Source organism: Malaya genurostris, chromosome 2, assembly GCF_030247185.1.
Source record: "Malaya genurostris strain Urasoe2022 chromosome 2, Malgen_1.1, whole genome shotgun sequence".
In the NCBI taxonomy this organism is placed as follows: domain Eukaryota; kingdom Metazoa; phylum Arthropoda; class Insecta; order Diptera; family Culicidae; genus Malaya; species Malaya genurostris.
In genome coordinates this window covers 4,721,446-4,744,355 of record NC_080571.1, presented here as the reverse complement: position 1 = coordinate 4,744,355, position 22,910 = coordinate 4,721,446, and the positions used below count along the sequence as shown (strand labels likewise).

General features: G+C 38.1%; 2 protein-coding genes across 2 annotated transcripts in view; both read left to right on the top strand.

Moving 5' to 3' along the window:
* The window catches only part of LOC131428368 (probable 4-coumarate--CoA ligase 1), a 286,060-nt gene that overhangs the window by 146,254 nt on the left and 116,896 nt on the right, over nt 1–22,910 (top strand). The gene's annotated exons all lie outside the window — the stretch shown is intronic.
* The window catches only part of LOC131428369 (homeobox protein unc-42), a 100,558-nt gene that overhangs the window by 54,250 nt on the left and 23,398 nt on the right, over nt 1–22,910 (top strand). Inside the window, exon 3 of the mRNA XM_058592281.1 lies at nt 3,748–3,855. Coding sequence (XP_058448264.1) covers nt 3,748–3,855 — 108 coding nt within the window. The remainder of the gene's footprint in view (nt 1–3,747; nt 3,856–22,910) is intronic.

The window sequence follows — 22,910 nt, the reverse complement described above, 5'->3', positions numbered from 1 at the left end:
TTTAGCTTGAATAGACATGAGAAAAGGTTGTCGTGGGACCTTTTTTTTCGCTCACCTTTTCTACAACTTATGTAGAAGAGATATTGATACCGATATGATACAGATAGATTTTTGCGCCGACTACATATTTTTGGAAAAATGACCTGGCAACGCAGATAGGTACAACCGTTTTTCTTAGTGTGAACAGTGCGGTTTTAACTTTATATTACTATCGTTAAAACATGTTATTTTCGGCCAGTGTGAACATAGTATTACAAAGCACCTGAATCGAACTGTGGAATGTTTTAAAATGATGATTCAAGCTATTGTCACACTTCCTCATTGGAAGAAAGGGTTTTGAATTCTTCGATGATCGTTTTTTTTTTCATTTAAAACAAACTCACTTTTCAATTTAGGACACATTTTCGTCTCAATATTTACAGTTAGTCATGTTGCTGAATATCTACTAATCGATTCATCTCAAAACATGATCACTATTTCGCACAATTACACTACCATTGAATGCTGGATGACTTCATAATTAGTAATGTTCACTTGCTACTTGTTTAATTAACGATTTAATACTTCAAAAACTAAACGACAAACAATAAAAGTCTTTGAAAATATGAGATAAAAGTTTTTCACTTAGTTCACTTGATTGTGCTTTGTTTTCATCTCATTTGGTTTCGCAAAGTTGCCAAGTTTTCTCATAATGTTACAAAAAAATTGTTTTCCTACTTCAAATTATCATCAAGAAGTATTTTTTTTTGATATCGGTCACATTAGTTAAATTATATTGTTAATATTTATATTTCAATAAAACTGTTTCGGCTTCGAATATTACCAGAAAGAGCATGTTAAATACTAATGAAACAACCATTGTGACAAATCTAGTAGCACTGGTTTCTTTCCTCTATATGTCAACATAACGCTGTTAAGTGTGCACACAGAGAAAAATATTGTAAATGTAACTAAATTTGGGTTTCACGTAACGATTTATTTTATTGAAACAGTGACAAAAGAAAAATTGGTTTAATATAGCAAATGTTGTTGCTTGAAACAACAAAGCTAGATATTTGATTTTTATCGGTGGATTAGTTTGTTTCAATAAATATTCAAACTTGCCAAATCAGTTCAAAATTAACCAATTTTGGATAAAGGTAATATTAATAGTGTTTTGAATTTATAAACTTGGCAGTTGAAATAAATGATAAGATATTAACTTGAAATGATTAGTATTTCAACTTACGCTTTTGTTTGTTAAAAATATTCATTTTGTTTTGTTTTTACGGGTAAAATGATTTCTTTCGAAATAATTTGAATGATTGTTTTTAGTACATTTTTTTATATAACATTTATATTCCATACATTTATGATATTTTTTTACATGCCACAATCAATCAATTATTTTTGATAGTATCTAATAATTCGGTGCCCTTCCGGTAAAGACAGACATAATCTGCATCGAATATAGGTTGTGAAGAAAACGTGATATTGCAGTTTTTAATATTATTAATTAACAATACTTACGCTTGGATTGTTGAAAAGTTCGCTGAAAACAATATAAGCTGATAAAACTTTACTTTGAAACACGTAAAAAACTTTTCTGTTCATTCACGATTGAAAAAATAGCTCTGGTTTATAACAAATCGGACTAATACGGCTCTTTTGAACAATATATTTTGTTGTACCGTTACACAAATAAGACAACAGATAAAACGAATCAATTTTGTTCTTAACATAAAGATAAGGCAGAATTGAATCAACATAAATATTACCAATAAAATCAACTTTTGTTGATGCGCAATATATAGATGAATTATTTCAACAATAAAATAAGCTGTAACAATTTTTTTTTTTTCGTTTGACAAGACTAAAATATTTATTCTCATTGAACAGAGATCTTTATTGATGTTGAAGGGAGAAAATGGTTTGAAACAATCATATTCTAGCTTGAAACTAACATGAATCAGATTTTAAAATCTACTAACTGGTTTGTTATTTTAAACAAGCTTCATTTATCTGCGTGTGTGTGCTTCATCGACTGTGCACAGAGATGCCAGATACTTAATTGGTTTAACGTTTTATTATAAATGTTTATCAGTTTTCATCATCCAATATTTGAACAAAAGATTTCCATTTTAACATGTGATTTGTCCGCTTATTAATAAACTTTTAAAGAAGTACTGCAATCAAATACTAAAAGATACTCAGAGAGAAAAGTCTAACTTTTTACTTCTTACTTTTTATGAACCTTTACAAATATGTATTAAATTTAGAAAATCTGTATAAAATCTGTAATCTGATTTAAATCAGTATGCGAAATCAAAAATCTATGCAATACAGATAAATTTGTATAAATGGCATCTCTGGCTCTGCATTTTGTTATAAGAAGGGCTAATGCCTACATAGTAACAATTCCTCTTTTTGTTTATTTTTAGGTTTACCAAATTAACTACACAGTAAAATTTTAAATTCAAAACAAAAGATAACGAAAACTACCCTAAAATTTTTAAACGTCAATATGATTTTAAAGTGGTTCTAAAAATATCGTGTGTTTTCTTATAGTTGGCATCAAGGCCCTTTTTAATAAGAATTCTGACAATTTGAACCTGAGAGTGTAATAGTGCAATATTTTGTTTTGATTGCTGTCGCCATTGCTAATTTATGGGATGAATAAAGGACCAACGATAGGATGAATATAAAACCTTCGAGATGAAATTAGGAGCACAGTAGTGAACATATCAGAAGTGTTTTTTGCTAATTTTTTGAATATTATTTTAATTTCCAAGTAATGTGAATCAATTCCCAATGTGGAGCAAAGTGAATTAAGCAGAAATATGAAAAAATCGTAGTGATTTTAGTGGCTAAATCAGGTTTTTAAGGGGCGGGTAGGGTCTAACACTTTTGAAAAATCATTATTATTTTCTTTATATTTTGTATAGTAAAACATTTGAAAAATTTTCTGTGAAATTTTCAAGCCTATTGGAACGAAACTCTGGAAGTTATGGACCTTTATCTATGGCTATCTCATTCTGCGAAGGAGCAAGAGCTCGCCGCACAGGCCCAAGATTACTACTTCGATTGACTTCAAAACTTGACAAAACATTCTGAAAATGTTTCGTTATAATAAATTATAAAAGAAAAAATATGATTTTTTAAAATGTTAGACCCTACGGGCTCCCTGGAGTAATTAATTGTTTCCATTGATTTTATAGACAAAAACCTTTAAACGCGTTTTCCTCGAAAGCAGGTTTTGAAAGTCCGTGTCCATCGTCATTCAAAAACTACTGCACCAATTTTTTTCAAATTTTTCTCACACTTTCTACATATAAAAAACCAGACCCCAACGATTTCCTTTTCGTTGTTTGATATTTTGGGGAGGTTCCCCCCTCCCCTCCTTAAGGTAACGTCCTTACAAATGAGATAAAATAGGGAGCCCTTATCCTATATTTTTTGCATAAATCGATAGCCAGTGAAATTTTGGGAAACGGCGTGGAAGCTCAAGTTCTGAGCAACGCAATATTTTCTTGATTTTCTGTATCGGGTGGAAAATACAGAAAGTCGGTGTTATGTACTAATAACATACCAGATACCAGAAAAATCCTTTTATTCATTATCAAAGTGTGAGCTAAATCGATTGAAATTTCATTACGCAAAATTTTATCGAACAAATTCACTCCCCTTAATACTACATAACCAAACAGATCTCACTGGCCAAAAACTAAAATTTGTTTTCTGCTCTTTCCGTCCACGTTTCAATTACAGGAACAGTTAGCAGAACTAGAAGCGGCCTTTGCAAAATCCCACTACCCCGATATCTACTGTAGAGAGGAACTAGCGCGAACGACAAAACTAAACGAAGCAAGGATACAGGTTAGTACTGAATGCGAACAGTTCCAGGGCGTCTATATGTATGTAAATACCGTCAACCGTCAGATTCCCACCCTCACTTACCGGCAGCGAGAATGACAGAGATGAATATAAAAAAACGTCATCATCGTACAAACCGTGCGGTTTGGCTGAGCCTAATTTGGTATGCTAATTGACACAGCGCGACAATTGAAATTTCCATCGAAAGAACGCGGCCATGTCCCTGTTTCTCCTCCGGAGCGCCACCGCAAATAGCTCATGCAACAAAAACGCGACACAGAACGGAAACAGCGCGACAGCTATTATGTTAATTTTCTTCATCTCACCTGATTAATATTCACAATTGATATTCATGACGTTCGAGAATGTTGTTAAACAACGCCTCCTAAAACCACCTACGGTGACGAAACGAAATCCCATTCTAGGATACCAAACCCGAATCTTACCAGACATGGAAAACATCTTAAAAACATCATCCGCTTTAATCTATTCGGAGGACATATCCTCCGGCTTATTTCTCCCTCAGATCGGGATGAAGAGGCAAAAAAGCTAGCAGCGTTCTTCTCTCGAATGCCAATTAAGCTGGTGAACATTCACAGTATCTGAGAACCACCAGCGCCAGCACCAGTAAGTGAGGAATCAGCGCGAAGCCAAAAATGTTGACAGTTGTCAGCTTGCTGTCGGGTTCCGCTTTCTCTGTGCAACGGAGGTGTAGCGGTCGGACATGTGTAGAAGATTCCTAGGTGCGATAAAATTACACACCACACGTCGCCTGGTGTTGAATTTTATGCCGGAGGGGTTTTCCATGATCCGCTCGATACGATCAAATGATGCTAATCCCGACGCGGCAATTGTAGTTGCAGCTACAAAACTATTCCCTTCACCCTTCGGCCTCGCGAAAATGATTGACCAGTTGAGTCATCAGGACTGCGCGACTGCGTCTTGCTTCCTCTTTCCCTCGCTCTTTCTCTCTCTCTCTCTCTCATTCTCTTCACGTCATGCGGCGACCCATGCCATTGTTCGTAACAACCCTCAATTGAATAATCCTCAGGGGTATTTTTAGTGTTTAGTGCATCAGGTGTTGACAATGCAACCTACGGCCATGGCACGCTACGTGCAGAGATGACCCGCCGGAAGTCACTGACTTTGATCTCGACATCCTTGATTGATTGAATTGATGATCGATGATTTATAATTGTCACGGTAGGGCACAGCAGAAATTTTTCGATAATATGCTGAAAATATATTCGCGTGGTATCCATGAATTAAAATCATAAATTTTTTAAATTTTCATTCTAGTGTTGAAATTTTTTGAAATTTTTCAAAACATCAAAAACGTGTTTACTTAATTTAAACTGTTACTTCAAGCTATCACGATTTATGTTGAGTGACACCATCGAACATAAATTTTAAAATTTCTGATAGGCGAATTCCGCGCCAAATCGTATGCAGATTTAGCAGCACCCTCTCAGACTTGAATGAAACTGTCTGGACATTGCGTTATTTCATTCATTTACTTCAACAGTCATTTTCGATTTCCATCGAAAATCGTATACTGTGTAGTATCGATATTCTACCGAAGCTTCAATAATCGAAACACACAGAAAACGATGCACAATGATTTTATCTGTTGATGCTCGTATCTATAGTAGTTTTGGTTTCCAAAGAAGCTCTCCCAAGTAGCAATCCGTAACTTGTTCTGATACGACCAAGTCCAAACTATGTTGAAACAAGAGCACGAATATGTTTTTTGCCTTTCTCTATAGAAAGGTATTAGAATTGCTGGAAAAATCGACTTTCGAACGGAGCCTGGGAGACCCATAGTGTAATATACCATTCAAATCAGTTCAACGAGATCGAAAAATGTCTGTGTGTGTGCACTTTTCGAAGATATTTTTACGCGCTCAATTTTCTCAGAGATGGCTGAACCGATTTTAACAAACTTATGCTCGTTTGAAAATTACTGTCGGGCCATTGATCAAGTTCAAAGAAGTCACAGCTTTTGGTTCCAGAGATATGATGGTATAAGTGACGTAAACGACAAAACGCGTTGTTTTTTTACCGTTCTCATGTATATAAGGGTGCCAATATTTTGGGATCACCTTTCGTAAAACGCTATTGTTCAAAAGTTTAAGCACCTCGAAAAAAGTCCTCATGTAAAATTTGAGCTAAATCGGACATGGGTAAGGGGTGTTGCCCAGCGGTTAAAGTTTGAAAATTTTCGATCTTGTAAAAGCACCATAGGGTAGTACATGAAATTTCCGAAATCGAAAATTTTTTTTGATGCCAAAAATCTTAAAATTACATGAAACGTCAAGATTTAGTGTTATCTAAAAACAAAATTTCGAAAAAATCGGCTTTCTGGGACTTAGATTAGCATCACTCTTCTCATACAAATATGTAACGCAAATGTCAAGCGCTTGGTTGGAAAAATGATGCCTCCTATGTGATATAAACACTGAAGAATGCTTTCGTGAACTACTCGATTCAATCTGAATCAATTTGTGGCGAAAATGAGCCCAAATTAGTGTCACAAATTATTTAATAAAAAGATTAAAAATGTTATTATGAGACTGTTTTGAAGAAAGAGAAAGGAATTATCACACCACTAGGAGGATTATGAAGGGTTCTTTATGTTACACTGGATAAAACAAGGTGACAGTAGTGTACGTACAGTTTTGGTGATTGCCGAAAATTTGACAGAAGCTGCTCGATATTTATCAATATTGTATACAATATTTTCAATCCTGTAGAAGATGCAACAAGAACTCGCGTCTCTAAATGCATGAACCGCGAGAGATTTTTTCTACATTGCTTCGCTCCACTTCATACTCTGAGTATCTTACGGCCCTTAAACCAAACTTACAGTCTGATAATGATTGGTGCTGTGTGGAATTCAACAAGAGAGAATCGCAAGGTGACAATTGATGATTCTCATACTAGGTTGCAATATTTCAAAACCCTTGTTTGGAGCATTCACATACATTTTCATAGACACAACTTATATAAAGGTTATTATATGCATATAGTTAGAATAAGCGGCAATAGTAAAATGATTCTATCGCAATTATCCACTGCCCATACAGAATCGGATCGCGAAACGAGAATAAACGATCGTTTGTTGCTTAAGAGAGAATCCCCACAGCAGTGAGCTAACCTTTGATTTCTCAGATCATCGAGAGAAATTCGCTCTCGCACTGATGTCTATTCTATGTTAAATGAACCATGCCGGTTTTTTTGTTACTGCGATGATATCCGTCTCTCTTTGATGGCACTGATTGAATCGTGTGAAAAGTTGCTAGTAAGAGTTCTTTGATACGATAAAAGTCATCCTTGCGTACGTATATGTAAATCGTAACTGTGAATTAATATAGCAATAACATAGGTATTATAAGATTATAACATACAATTTCTGTATTGATTCAGATAGCTAGCGGTAGGTTTTTCCTACGTAATGATAACGAAAATGCAACCAAAAAAACTGTTGTTGGCTTGAATATGGCGATCACACTATGGAGTCGTAAGAAGTTTATGAAACATAAATAAAACCACAATATTACTTTTTTTAAAACTACTTTTTGGCGGAAATAATGAAACGTAGAATAATCATATTTGTTCTATACACTATCATAAATATGAAATTTATGATTAAGGGATTGAACATCGATTATGATATGGACTTTTTGTTTATTTATTTATTCATTTATTTATTTATTTATTTATATATTTATTTATTTATTAGGAAAACGCTCATCTGAAAACAAGTCTTAAGGAAATGTTAAAATTTATAGGCAAACGTCACAGATTTACATGATATCGATGAAAGAATGAGAATTGAAAATCGACTAATTCATTCTGAAGACTTCCAACCGGGTAACAATTTGACGGCTCTTATTTTTCTCAAGTGTTACAAAAATGTTGGTTCTCTAGGGTGTGTGTGTGTGTGTTTGACCTATCCCAAGCCCCGCTATCTGGCAACGGTTTCCATGTGATTTGGTTATACATGCAAATAACTTTAGTCCATGACTCAGGCGAATTTCGATGACCCATTTCGGATACAGGGCAAATCGTGTTCCGAGATCACCGTTCCATCGACCAGCCCCGCCTCAATGAAATGTTTGCATCAAATGGATTCAAACATTACAGAAAGGCTTTCGATCCTTCGCAAATGGCAAGCAATCAACGCGTAACTAGTTTATGTGCTTCAATTTTGTATTCATAATTACCATTTTCCGATCTTACCAATACCCAATGTCCTATTTCTTACCAATCGTATCCAATTACACTCTTGGGACATAGTATGATGTTGTACATCTCGGAATATTTTTACTATAGACGCTCCTAATAATAAGAATAGAAAAAATATTTACACCCAAATAGTTACTGTTACTCTTAAGTCATACTTTGTTTTACACGTTGAATAATTTAGAGATGAGAAAAAATGCTAATTTGCAAGGAATTTTACAGGCGGCTTCTATAAAAACAAGTTGAAAAAAATTAACATCAATTTAATATCACATTAAAGTGTTTCAATTCACAACACCATTAGGACGTCAAGCCGAAACAGTAGATCTATTCGAAGGATTTAAAATAATGTTTGCATTTCATAGGAGTTATTATATACAAACCAATTCGCACCCTCTCATTCTGCTACTAACGCAAAAGGCGATAGTACCCAGTCGACGCCGTTCTATTGACCAAATGTCACTATAGACACACGGAGAGGCATGACATTGGAACTTGAGCGCTTAGTTATCTCACCTTTTGACGGCTCAAAAATTTCAAAATTTCAAAAGGGTGTTATTATAACTTGAATGAAAATAATTTTTTTTGTGATGGATAATTTTTTTTATTTCCATTTCCGTTATTCTAAAGAATAATACTATTTCTGCATAACCTCGCATATTCTTGGTTTCGTTGGTAATTTCTAATAGGCAATCTATTTGGTGTGTGGTAATATTTTCATCCGAAATTGATATAATTTTAAGCTGAGTTCATGGCTCCATTTTGCTCTTGACAATAGAATTTAAGAAAATTTCAATTATTTGTCTGCAAGCAGCATTTTCACTTCGTCAAAATTTACGCAGTTTAAATGTGTTGATGATAAGGAGTGTATCGAAAATAAGCTATCCACATACATTTGTGCTGTAGGCATGTATTTGTGATGGTTTTTTATGCTCAGATCTCAGACGCATGCTGTGCGTTCGGCTGTCAGTTTTCGTTTGTTTACTTGTTTGTGCGGTTGAAATTCTGCGTTTTCAAAATGTCGCGTATTGAAAAGGAAGTGAAATATAAGTGTTGGACACATGACTAAAAGAGAAGGGTATTGCGAAGTGGTTTTTAATTCATCTATCATGAGCTACCAGGAAGAGGCAGAAAACCCGGTTCTTCTAACCCGAAACTGGACCAGAAAGTGGTATATCTAATCATGAAGAACACATCAATGTCAATACGTGATTTAGCCAAAAAAGCAGGAACGAGTGTCGGAATGATCCAGGGTATCAAGAGGCGAAATCACCTGAAGACCTATAAGAAGCAGAAAATCTCGAAACAAAGTGTAGAACAGAAGAAGCGAGCAGCGACAAGGGCCTGGAAATTGTATTCGCGTCTTTTGCAGTGTCCGGATGCATGCGTTTTGATGGACGATGAGACTTATGTAAAGGAGGACTCAAAAACCCTTCCAGGTCCGCAATACTTTACTGTCGTCGTTGGGGAGGATGTGAGCAATGCGGACAGGTCGATTCAAGTTGAGAAATTCGGTCGAAAGGTAGTGGTATGGCAAGCAATATGTTCCTGTGGTTTGAAGTCAAACATTTTTTACACTACCGGAACTATAAATGCAGAAATCTATCGACAGTCATGAAATGTATATATCGTCAAAAATTGAAAATGTAGAAGTAGTCCTAAAGTAAATTCCGTTGTAAGCATTTAAAATCCTTCCAGATCGGGGCTCGAACATACGACAACTGGCTTGTAACACCAGTGCCATATGCATTGAACCGAAAATTTGGGACAAAGTTAAAGCTCAATATATGCTAAATAGCGTAGCAATTCAATATGAACTGTTGAGCACTGACGAGCCGAAGAAAAAAATAAAAAATAAGCTAACCTTCATATTAACAATTCCTTTCGCATTTGATTGCTACCAATATGTTCTGGATGATAAACCCTATTGCTGGTAACAATGCTATATTGAACACTAATAGAATATTCTATCAAAAAAAAACTTTTCAGCGGGACCAATGAATAATTTGGTTGACTGTAATTTACTAAGCATCATTCAGGTACCGAATAATGTGCAACAATGCTCCGATATATGTTAATTGGGCAACATTCGTCGATCCGATCACTACTACAGGCATAGGGAAATGAACGAACTATTTTCTAGTTTAGGATTCTTTTGTGCACACACACTACCAGCAGTTTTAGTATGGATGTTTAGAGCCTAACACACTATCAATGAACAAAGAACGCCATGGTAGGATAAAGCACGTGCCAAAGAAAAGGACAACACTAGTATTGCGATACATCAAGAGGGGTACTTTCAAAATCGTCTCTCACTTTTCATAAATAATGCTCTTTTTCCATCAGGGAGTGAAAGTTGGCAGTTGGAAATGATAAAATGACGGCTCTTCTTTCAACACATTGAAAATGTTTCTATTTTTTGTTTTGATAAAATGAAATGCTCGAGCTTGGCCAAAATCCAGATTTTATCGGAGAGTCCTGATTGTCCTCCATATCATAGATAGTATAAGAAATACCAAGTACAGCTTTTAAAACACAAATAAAAATTTCATAAAACACATGAATCACAAAACGCTTAGAGGAAAGTCATTAATACTATTTTAGTCACACTTGCGAAGACTGTCACCAATCAAATAGCCAACGTGACGAGTTAATGCTGGTATGCTAATGTCACTGTCATCGTTTTAATGATAATAATGATGATGTTTCCATGGTTCCAATGATCCTAAGCCTACTGCTGCTTCACCAGCGCTAGTATCGCTACACACAGCACACGATGATAAGAAACCGGGGAAAACTTTGTCGAAGAATAATTTCCTCAACTTCCCTCTCCCTGAGCAAAAACGGCCTACCGCAGCTTTCGTTACCAACGCACTCTAGCCGAGATATCCCAAATTTTTCTCTGCAGCGTGGCCGACTTGTCGTGTATTTAAATTAAATGTGTATACCGCTATTCGACTTCATGGCCTCCCTTGTTCGTTCAGATCCCATCAGTCAACCCCAGCTCTTCGCTTTGTTTTTCATCCCAAGACATCAGGCTCGTCCTAATTTCTCTTTCGCTTGTACTCCATACCATGCTCCTTTTTCTGTGAACTCAGAAAGACCCTCTTTCGTCTTCACATACCATCAACAGCAGCAGCAAGGATCCGAAATTGAACTTTGCCTAGTAAGAAGAGGAAAACTGACATCCATGGTAGGAGACGCACGGCATACGAGAGTCTTCTTCCCTACACTTTGACAACGAAACAAGCCGACCCTTCTTCAGATACACTGGACTGGAGGATTGGAGGAATTTTCAAGAAGGCGGAGTAATTGAATTATGGATCCATTTGATGTTGTAGATTACATACTAACGGCAGCAACAGCAGCAGTGATGACGACGACGACGACAACGACGGCGTCGGTCGATGGGGCGAATTCGTCCTTTCGTTCGTTCCTCTGTTCGTCGATACTGCGCCTTGTAGTCTGCGTTCCAGCGAAAGGTTGTGGTTGTATGCGTAGAAACGAGTCCGTGAAGCGATGATCGGATAAAAACAGGAAGAAGTGGGGGTTGCATAAAGTGATGGCTGTATCTTGAACATTTTGCTTTCTTTCATCAAGATGGTACCGGTCTGGGAGATGGGCAAACGACTTCAAGTGCAAGCTCTTTAAACAGTTGGATTGTTCGAAAGAAAAGATCTTCATGAAAAATAATTGTAAATCGATATTCGTGTTTCTAACACTTTACAGTTGCAATAAACCTGGGCACCACTGAGCAGTTCTACAAGAAACATTTTTATTTATGTAAAATATTTGGCTTTAGAGAAACTTTAGTAACTAGATTTCATATTGAAACAATTTTTGAGTTTATCTAAAGATACTCGAGTAAATCGCGTAAAGAAGACACTTTCATTTCAATTTGTTCGGAAAACAATGATAGAACATTTGGTTTCTTTTTCAGAAATGTTTACGCTAAAACTGTTCCATTTACTGATTATAATAGCTTATAATATTGGTAACATTTCACTACTTAAACGCAGCAGAACATATTTTCTGACCACAAGAACGTAAAATTTGCTTCCAGTTTCTGGTTTCGGAGAAAGCGTAAATAATGGCCAGAAAATCCAATATTTCAATCGAATTTGATCAATTTAAATTCCAATGATAGGTCGAGTGTTGAAAACTTCAAATCATCATTTAAAATCACTACCCAAAACATATGTCAAAAAAGCTTGATAATAAGTATAAACTTTTAAATCCCGTTTCAAATTTAAGATAGTAATACTAATAAAACGAAAGTTTCCCTCTTGAATCACTTTTTCGAACTGATTCGATTTACGATTTCCCCTCGACGGTTGCGACTCGAACATACGACCACTGACTTCTAAGACGCCTTATGCATTGAACCGTCAACCCGCGCGAAACAAGCACATCCCAATTGAGAAACTCACCATTGCCGTTTCAACCTTCCGAGCGAACGGACGTGCTTTGTGTTTACTGCGAAAAAAACCAGTGCCGTGTGTGATAACGTGACCGGACGACCAAATTAGATTATCGCTATTGTGTAATAGACAATAGTGCTTTTTTTTCTGTGAGAGGTTTTTTGTACATTATACACTGAAGCAGTGCATTGTTGTGAGCGGACGATCGAAACAGTACCGTTAGCCGGTGATTGTTTGATCGATCAAGGCCAGATTTCAGTGGCCATTGTGATTATACTGTGCGGATTATAAGTGAGTGTGCTTTTTCCTCTCGGAGGTTTTTTGCACACCCTCGAAGCGGCGATACGCCGATCGACGAGGGCTTGGCCTTGGTGGCCCCCGTTGGATTAAAAGTTAAGTACTATTATTTTGTATATTTTTTTTTCTTCTTCATTCGACCGTTCATTACCCCCCCGAATCATTTATTTCTGCGCGGAGGTAGCTCCGCGACATGTTAAATTTGAATCCCGACCCCTCCGTTATCGATGATCAGATGGAGACTTCTGTTGGCAGCAATAAGTCTCGCATAAAGAGTTATCCCGATGGGCTTGCACTCTCGGCCGGGCCTTACTCGGTTTATTTCCGGACCAAGGCTAAAGAAAAAAAATTGAATGTTTTGAAAATATCGCGGGATCTGTCCTCGCGATACAATACTATAAAAAGTATTGATAAAATACGCCCAGATAAGCTCAGGGTTCTGCTCACCAGCTCAAAGCAGGCTAATGAGCTCGTTCAAAATGATCATTTTACGCGGGAGTACCGCGTCTACGTGCCAGCTCGCGAAGTAGAAATCGACGGTGTGGTCACCGATTCGAGTTTGACTTGCGAGGACGTTCTTAAGTACGGAGAGGGCTGTTTTAAGGACCCCTCACTTAAGAACGTCAAGATACTGGACTGCAAGCGATTGCATTCAGTATCGATCGCCGGGGATGGAACAAAGTCTTATCCCCAATCTGACTCTTATCGTGTGACCTTCGCCGGCTCTGCTTTGCCCAACTACATCCTCTTGGACCGGGTTCGTCTGCCTGTTCGTCTTTTTGTACCTCGAGTAATGAATTGTACCAATTGCAAACAATTGGGGCATACAGCTTCTCATTGCTGCAATAAGCCCCGGTGTGCTAACTGTGGGGAGGCTCATGCGGATGGCTCTTGCGGTAAGGATGCTGAAAAGTGTCTCTACTGCAAGGAGGGTCCGCATGATTTAATGGCATGTCCTGCGTATAAGCTGCGAGGAGATCGGATGAAGCGTTCCCTGAAGGCACACTCCAAGCGTTCCTTTGCCGAGATGCTTAAGAGTGCCACCCCTCCTAAACTGACAACGAACCCATATGCCTGCTTGTCAACTGACGAGAGCGATTCTGACGACCCTTTGGAAGGTCCATCATCGGCGGTCCCTCATAGCTGTAGGAAAAGAATGAATAAATCCTCTCATAAGCTACCTAGTAAGGGTTCGAAGGTGTCTTCTGAAGGGCTTCGAAAAGTTACAGCTAACGGGAATCGGGACAAACCACCGAAGCAAAAGGCTCCTGGTCTCGGAAAACTCAGTTCCGAGATGGAATTCCCACCACTTCCCGGGACAACAAAATCCCCAAACGTCCCTGAAAATCTACCAGAGAAACAACTAGGTGCTGGACTTATCAAGTTCTCTGATGTTGTGGACTGGATTTTTACAACTTTTAATATTTCTGACCCTCTTAAAAGCATTTTAATTGCTTTCATGCCAACAGTAAAAACATATTTAAAGCAGTTGACTGCAAATTGGCCCCTTCTCTCAGCGATTGTATCCTTCGATGGCTAAATCATCCATCGAGGTCACGGATCTAATCACTGTTTTACAGTGGAATTGCAGAAGTATCATTCCAAAAATAGATTCTTTTAAATTTTTAGTAAATAATCTGAAATGTGACGCATTTGCATTGTGCGAAACTTGGCTAACTTCTGAAATATCCTTAAACTTCCACGATTTTAACATTATTCGCCTGGATCGAGATGATCCCTACGGAGGAGTACTTTTGGGGATCAAAAAGTGCTATTCTTTTTATCGAATTAACCTCCCCTCGATATCAGGTATTGAAGTTGTCGCATGTCATGTTACAATCAAAGGCAAGGATCTTTGCATTGCTTCAATCTATATTCCCCCAAGAGCCTCGGTTGGGCATCGGTGGCTCAGTGATATCATTGAGCTCCTTCCCGCACCGACGTTGGTTTTAGGGGACTTTAACTCACACGGTACGGGATGGGGCTGTCTTCACGACGATAACAGATCAGCTATGATCCATGATATCTGCGACAACTTCAATATGACAATCTTGAATACGGGAGAAATGACACGGATTCCTGCACCACCAGCAAGACCAAGTGCGCTGGATTTATCACTTTGCTCGACATCGCTACGGTTGGATTGCACGTGGGAGGTAATTCCTGATCCCCACGGTAGCGATCATCTACCGATCGTAATATCAATCACCAGCGGCTCAAAACCATCGAAGACAATCAATGTTTCGTATGACCTCACACGAAATATTGATTGGAATAGCTATGCGACCGCGATATCTGAGAAACTTGAAAGAACTCAACAACTTCCTCCGGAGGAAGAGTACACGTTTTTGGCTGGCTTGATTCTCGACACCGCGACTCAAGCTCAGACGAAACGTGTACCCGGCGCGAAAACTAACATCCGTCCTCCCAACCCGTGGTGGGACAAAGAGTGCACAAATTTAAACGCGGAGAGAGCCTCCGCGTATAAAATATTCAGAAAAAATGGAACACCTGATAATTACCGGAATTACGCGGCGTTAGACGTTAAAATTAAGAACTTGATTAGAGCTAAGAAACGCGGTTACTGGCGTCGGTTCGTAGACGGCCTAACAAAAGAAACATCTATGAGCACTCTTTGGAACACAGCCCGACGAATGCGCAATCATAACACAACGAATGAAAGCGAGGAATATTCTAACCGCTGGATATTCGATTTCGCTAAAAAAGTATGTCCTGACTCTGTTCCGGAACAGAAGATCACCCGCGCCGCGACACCAAATATAAACGAAACACCGTTTTCGATGGTAGAGCTCTCACTTGCGCTCTTGTCATGTAACAATAAAGCCCCGGGATTAGACAGAATAAAATTCAACTTGTTGAAAAATCTGCCTGACCCCGCCAAAAGACGCTTGCTGAGTTTATTCAATAAGTTCCTTGAGGACAACATTGTTCCACATGACTGGAGACAAGTGAAAGTGATATCCATTCAAAAACCAGGAAAACCAGCCTCCGATCACAATTCGTATCGGCCGATTGCTATGCTTTCCTGTATCCGGAAATTGTTCGAAAAAATGATTCTGTTTCGTCTAGACAATTGGGTCGAGACTAATGGCTTACTTTCAGATACACAATTTGGTTTCCGCAGGGGCAAAGGAACGAACGATTGTCTTGCGTTGCTCTCAACAGAAATTCAAATGGCATTTGCTCGTAAGGAACAAATGGCGTCAGTTTTCCTAGACATTAAGGGGGCTTTTGACTCAGTTTCTATAAATATCCTATCTGAGAAGCTGCATCAGCATGGTCTTTCGCCAGTTTTGAACAACTTTTTACATAATCTATTGTCTGAGAAACACATGTATTTCGCGCATGGTGATTTGTCGACAATACGATTCAGTTACATGGGTCTTCCTCAGGGCTCATGCTTAAGCCCCCTTTTATACAATTTTTACGTAAACGACATCGATAAATGTATCAACACATCTTGCACGCTGAGACAACTTGCCGACGACAGCGTTGTGTCCATTATAGGACCCAAAGCTGGCGATCTGCAAGGGCCGTTACAAGATACTCTTGCCAACTTATCCACATGGGCTCTTCAAATGGGTATCGAGTTCTCTACGGAGAAAACTGAGCTGGTTGTATTTTCAAGGAAGCGAGAACCAGCACAACTACAGCTTCAACTAGGGGGTGGAAACATAGCTCAGGTCTTCACATTCAAATATCTCGGGGTCTGGTTCGACTCCAAAGGCACCTGGGGATGTCACATTAGGTATCTGAAACAAAAATGCCAGCAGAGAATCAATTTTCTTCGTACAATAACCGGAACTTGGTGGGGTGCCCACCCAGGAGACCTGATCAGGTTGTACCAAACAACGATATTGTCCGTTATGGAATATGGATGCTTCTGCTTCCGATCCGCCGCGAACACCCATTCCATTAAGCTGGAAAGAATTCAGTATCGTTGTTTGCGTATTGCCTTGGGTTGCATGCAATCAACTCATACGATGAGTCTTGAAGTGTTGGCGGGCGTCTTACCGTTGAAAAACCGGTTCTGGGATCTCTCATATCGTTTGCTCATTCGATGCGACATTTTGAATCCTCTGGTGATTGAAAACTTCGAAAGGTTAGTTGAGCTTAATTCTCAAACCCGTTTTATGTCCTTGTATTTTGATTACATGGCTCAGAATGTTAATCCTTCTTCGTTTGCTTCCAACCGTGCTCATTTCTTGGATACTTCTGATTCTACTGTGTTTTTCGACACATCCATGAGAGAAGAGATTCGTGGAATTCCGGAACACGTACGCCCTCGAGTGGCCCCTAATATATTTTATAATAAATTTAGAACAGTCAACTGTGAAAAGGTGTTTTACACTGATGGATCAAACATCGACAGGTCCACAGGCTTCGGCATCTTCAATCAAAACATCACCGCTTCTTACAAACTCAGTGATCCGGCTTCAGTTTACGTCGCAGAATTAGCTGCCATTCAGTACACCCTCGAGATCATTGAAACATTGCCCAAAGACCATTACTTCATTGTCACGGACAGTCTAAGCTCAATAGAAGCTCTCCGGGCAATGAAGCCAGGAAAGTATCCCCCATATTTCCTGGGGAAAATACGGGAACACTTGCGAACTTTATCTGAACGGTCTTATTCAATATCGTTAGTCTGGGTCCCTTCGCATTGTTCCATTCCGGGCAATGAAAAGGCAGACTCATTGGCTAAGGTGGGCGCATTACAAGGTGACATTTATGAAAGACCAATCTGCTTCAATGAATTTTTCAGTATTTCTCGTCAGAAAACTCTCGAAAGTTGGCAAACTTCATGGACGAATGACGAACTGGGACGATGGCTACACTCCATTATCCCTAAGGTATCGACGAAACCTTGGTTCAAGGGGATGAACGTGAGTCGTGATTTCATTCGCGTTATGTCACGACTCATGTCAAATCACTATACATTCAACGCACATCTCCGGCGTATCGGGATCGTGGAGAACGGGCTCTGCACCTGTGGCGACGGTTATCAGGACATCGAGCATGTCGTGTGGTCGTGCGTAGAGTATCGCGACGCCAGATCGGAGCTATTGGAATCCCTCAGGGCCCGAGGTAGACCGACTGAGGTTCCGGTTCGGGATGTGTTGGCGAGTCGGGATAGTTCATATATGCTTCTGATATACCAGTTCCTCAAACACATTAATATACAAGTGTAATCTGTTACATCTTGCTTAGAAAGTTCCTCCTATTTATCGACGTTATTTCAACTGTGGCTAAGAATTATTTTCACCTGCAGGTTCGACACTAACTTCCGCCGATTATCCCGATTCCTCATCTGTCCACCATCTTCATCGGAACTAACAAGATCTTCTTGCTGTCACTAACCTTTTCGCTTCCCCCCTCCCCGTCTCTTCTCCATCTCGATGTCAACTAATTAGATCTCTGTCGTTCTTAGTCATTTCGTTCCCATATCCCCATTTTACTTCGTTTTCCGCAATATTTACTTCTCTATATTTTTTCGTTATATTTACATCACCATCATCGCCCACGGAAGGTCGCTCTAGTCATGCGGGCACCCGCCGGGTATTCGTAGCCTGGGGGTGTTTCCCGCGGACCCACACGGACCGAGGGATGCGGCCAACGTCATCTGGAAGACTCATGACATATTCCATCCACCGGCCGGTGCCGACCGCCAGCTGAAGGTTGGATCAGCCAAAGTCGACCACTGCGACCCCAATACAACATTATCCAATCATACTATCCTAGTTTTAAGTTAGTCGTTAATAAAATTAGAAAAAGTCCTTGGCACCTTAGAGCTAAAGCAGTGTGCCTTAAAAAAAAAATAATTATATTATTGAATAAAAAAAAAAAATTGAGAAACTGACAGTTCTCGGTGGTCACGGTTTAGCATTCATTATTTCTATTCGGTTGTTGTATTCAAAAACGTGCTTAATCCACCTAGCAGTGAAATGATAACTTTTTTTTTCAATCCGCATGTGTTTTTTGCATGAATATTCTTCGGTGTTTTTGTTCTCATGACATTATTTTAATGACCGTCGTTTTAAGCGGCAATTTGAGATTTTAATCACTCATTACCCTGTAATGTCGAAACTGCAAATCGGATCGAATTTGAATCTAAACGTGTGGCAATCGATTGAACATTCCATGATATGTCGAAGTAAGTTCCACTTTAGAGTTTGAAATAAGTTTATTTGGTTATCGACTTTCCAAATCTGCAAACCCGATAAACCTGATTAATCACCCTGTATCCCCTAAACCGGAAGCTGGATCTCGCAGAAAAGCAAGATGTTTCATAGAATCTCAAAACTTTTCTTTTGAATATTAGATCGGTTCAGCCATCTACGAGAAAAATGAGTTACACAATTTAAATTTCGTTACACATATCACCCTGTAGTTCCGGAACCAGAAGTCGGATCCAAACATAATTCAGGAATCTTGTTTGGGAGCATACGACTTTTCATACGAATCTGAGTTTGTAGAAAACGGTTGAGTCATCTCCGAAAAAAATTGAATGAAATTATTTGTCACACACGCATTTGCTGATCTCGACGAACTGATGCGAATGGTTCATGGGCATTATGTTCTTCCAACAATTTATTGCTGTAAGTAGTTTAAATCAATATAATTATGGAATTGCGTTCAACTGGAAAATGCTGCCATCATCTGGTTTACATAAGTCATATTCGAACAATTATGTTGCCAAAAACGTACCGTGCTAAAATCGGTCCGAGCAAAATGTCATGAAAAAGGATACTGTACACAGTCTCTTTGGTACTTACAAACAATCGTATGTAACAATATAAAAAATCGTGTTTTACGTTGCTCCCGAGCATTGCTTTGTCATACAATGTTCAAAACTCCTACTGCTGGAATAGGTAAAATGTCGTTTACATAAAAATATCGATATCTCCTTTAAAAATGGACGGATTTCGACAATCACTGGCTTGTTGGATAGCTTTTACCGTGCGGAATCTAAGTCTAAAATAATATTCTGTTTTCAAGGTCAATTGTGACAGATATTGATAAAAAAATTGACATAAAACTTCGTACAACTCAAAAAGTAAACATCCGATATCAAAACTATTCAATAGTGTTCAGGGTGAGGGTAAGACCTTGCATTTGCGACTAGTTTGATCAAAATCGATCCAGCCATCTCTGAGATCTCGACCGCTTTGTTGACAACACACATACAGACATTAGGACATTTTCAGGGGAGAGAGTGTGTAGCAAGCGTTCTTAATTTGGGGAGATCATGTCGAAATTTCTCTAAGTTAAACAGAATGGATACTTTTTGAAAACCATACATACATTTTGAAAAACTCAAATATGCACGGAAAGAAATCCATTACTGCTGTTATGATTAAATAATCATGACATTAATCATTCTAACTTGTCATGAAACCATGAGCAATAAGTCTTTTCCCATGAAAATTCATCATGATCCGAAAATGCGTTACTTGAGAAATGTATTTCTTTCAGAGCTCGTAACTCCGATTTTATACCCGGATATCACTTTGAACCCTCTTCCTCAAGTGATGTGATAGAATGCTTAATAGAGTAATGGTAAGGCAAGAAGCAGACATTGAAAAACAAGAGCTACTGAAAATATTTCAAACTGAGGTGTATTCCTTTCATAATTGTGTTGTTTCATCCAACAACTGATAGAGACTTGACAACATAAAGATTTTAAATAAATATTTTAAATAAGACGATTTGGCAAACGATTTTTTGAAAACAAAAATAAAGAAAAATCGTTCCTCGGTATTTGCAATAATTCGACATAGAGTTTGTTTTAAGAGGTTTGATTCACACGTGTTTTTTCATGCAGTTTGTTAAAGTGTTTGAATTCTGAAACAAAAAATCAAAACTGGAACAATGAACGCAAGTAAAAACGTTATTTTAAGCGTCGTCGTTTTTCAAAAAACATATTTTAATTTGTAATGATTCAGATTAAAAGAAATTCGTCGTGCTTTTCACTGTTTTGCAATTCAAATGTATATCATTTGAGGCATTAGTTAAAATCGCGTAAAAAATACGTTCATCACATCATTTGATTTAATTCATATTCGAAACCTTCATATTTTAAAACATAACGCCTTAATTTTTCGTTGCAATGACTACCATCGTAGCAGAAACACGCCTGAAGTTATACCCAACAACGTCAAGTGCGTTACGCTTAAATTTCAACGAAATCAGTTCAAATGGATCATGATCCCAGAACTTTTAATCATGGTGTATTATCATAACATGAAAATATTCTATTTTCCTCAAATCATGACTCGTTTTGCTTATATCTAGAATCTAGTTTTTATAAACAAACGTTCAATTTAATGTCTTTTGCTATTACTGTAGGGATCGCCACACGAAATTTTTTCAACTTCTTTGTATAGACGCCAAACAAAAACTAATCGTACGATATGCGTCAAAATTTGACAGAATGTGTATAAATGTGTTGCCAACGTTGAGAGAATAAAAGTTTACCGATTGGACAAGCGCGGGAATTTTAAAATGAAAATTCCGGTTCTTTTTTTACCACAAGGTATATCTGTCAAAGACGACCAACTTTTTGGAGTGGACGATCTACAATTTTTTGTAATAGTTTAATAGCACGCCTAAAAAATCCGTGCCAGTTTCGCCATCTGTGCTATTCACACACATTCGTATGTCAGGTAGGATTCACAACGCAACCCAAGCAAGGAGAGCTGCTTCGTTCGTTCATTAGTTCATGAATATGCCCGCTTGCTGAGACCTATGCTTCATGAGGTTAGCATTTGATGAATGATTCTCATATTGTAGATGCCTATGAGGAAACTAGATTCATAACTTTTAGTTCCGATGAATATTAATTTAAAGAACATTGCTTTTAGTGTTTCTAGGATATATACACGGTGTAAACTGCCAAGAAACAAATTGATCGTTTTGAAAATGGGCTTAAATGCAAAATTTCTGCTATAAAATGTGATCAAATTTGGTCTTGGAATGCGAACACTATGTTAAAAATGATTTCTGTAAACTTACACTTTAAAAATAAACCGTAAGCATTGCCTATATGACTTTGCTTCGCGTCTTGTAGCACGCCGTGGAGCAAGGTCTTCTTTCTCGAGCAATACTAACTTGAGCGAACCCTTCATTTCATTACATTGTCATGGATTGCTTAGTTCATGTGTTAACTGAGACTGAGAGCACAGACAATTTACTTGGCAAGGGGAATTGGTCTGCTAAGTAGCATACACTCTCACGCATCCAGTTTCTCTCTAATATAGGTCTCTCATTCAGCTATGTCAAGCAAAGTGTTCACAGCAGATGTTTTTTGTTGCTTCGTTCGTTTGAGGATTCACAAAACAAGCCCTGGATCACATACGCATTATCAAAATGAATTCATTATGATTGAAGTTTACTTAATAATAATTCTGCTAATAGAAATTTGTCATTGTAACGGTCAATTTAAAAAATATTTTTTCTGACTCGTGGTCTCGAAGAGGTTGAATCGATGCGAATGAGAGTTTCGCTATCTTTTTGCATTGCAATCTTTTCTAACCGACAGTGAAAATTACAATATTTTTGAATTTCTCACGACAAGCTTAGATATTCATGGCAAAGGTGTTAAAAAGGGTGCAATTCGTAGCAATTGTCTATATAAAGGGGTATTTATTGTAGCATTTTCTTATTCGTCGACAAACAAGATAGGGGGAAAGGTTTAAGACTAGGAGAAGGGGGTCTTGAAAATCAATTTTCATCTCTTTTCATCGGGTGATACAATGGTTCCAACGTTTTTCCAATTTTTTCAATACCATGTTTATAAAAAAAATTATCTTTCGCTTCAAAATAAGCTTCAGTTTCAGCGATGACCTCCTCATTTGAGCCAAATCTTTTTCACTGGAGCATTTTTTTAAGATCAGCAAAGAGCCAGTAGTCACTGAGGGCTAAATCTGGCGAGTATGGGGGTGGGGAAGCAGATCAAAGCCCTATTCGTTCAATTGCACCATTGTTTTCATCGACTTGTGGCAGGGTGCATTGTCTTGATGAAAAAGGATTTTTTTCCATATGATATCTGTGTCATCTCAGCAATCTCACGGA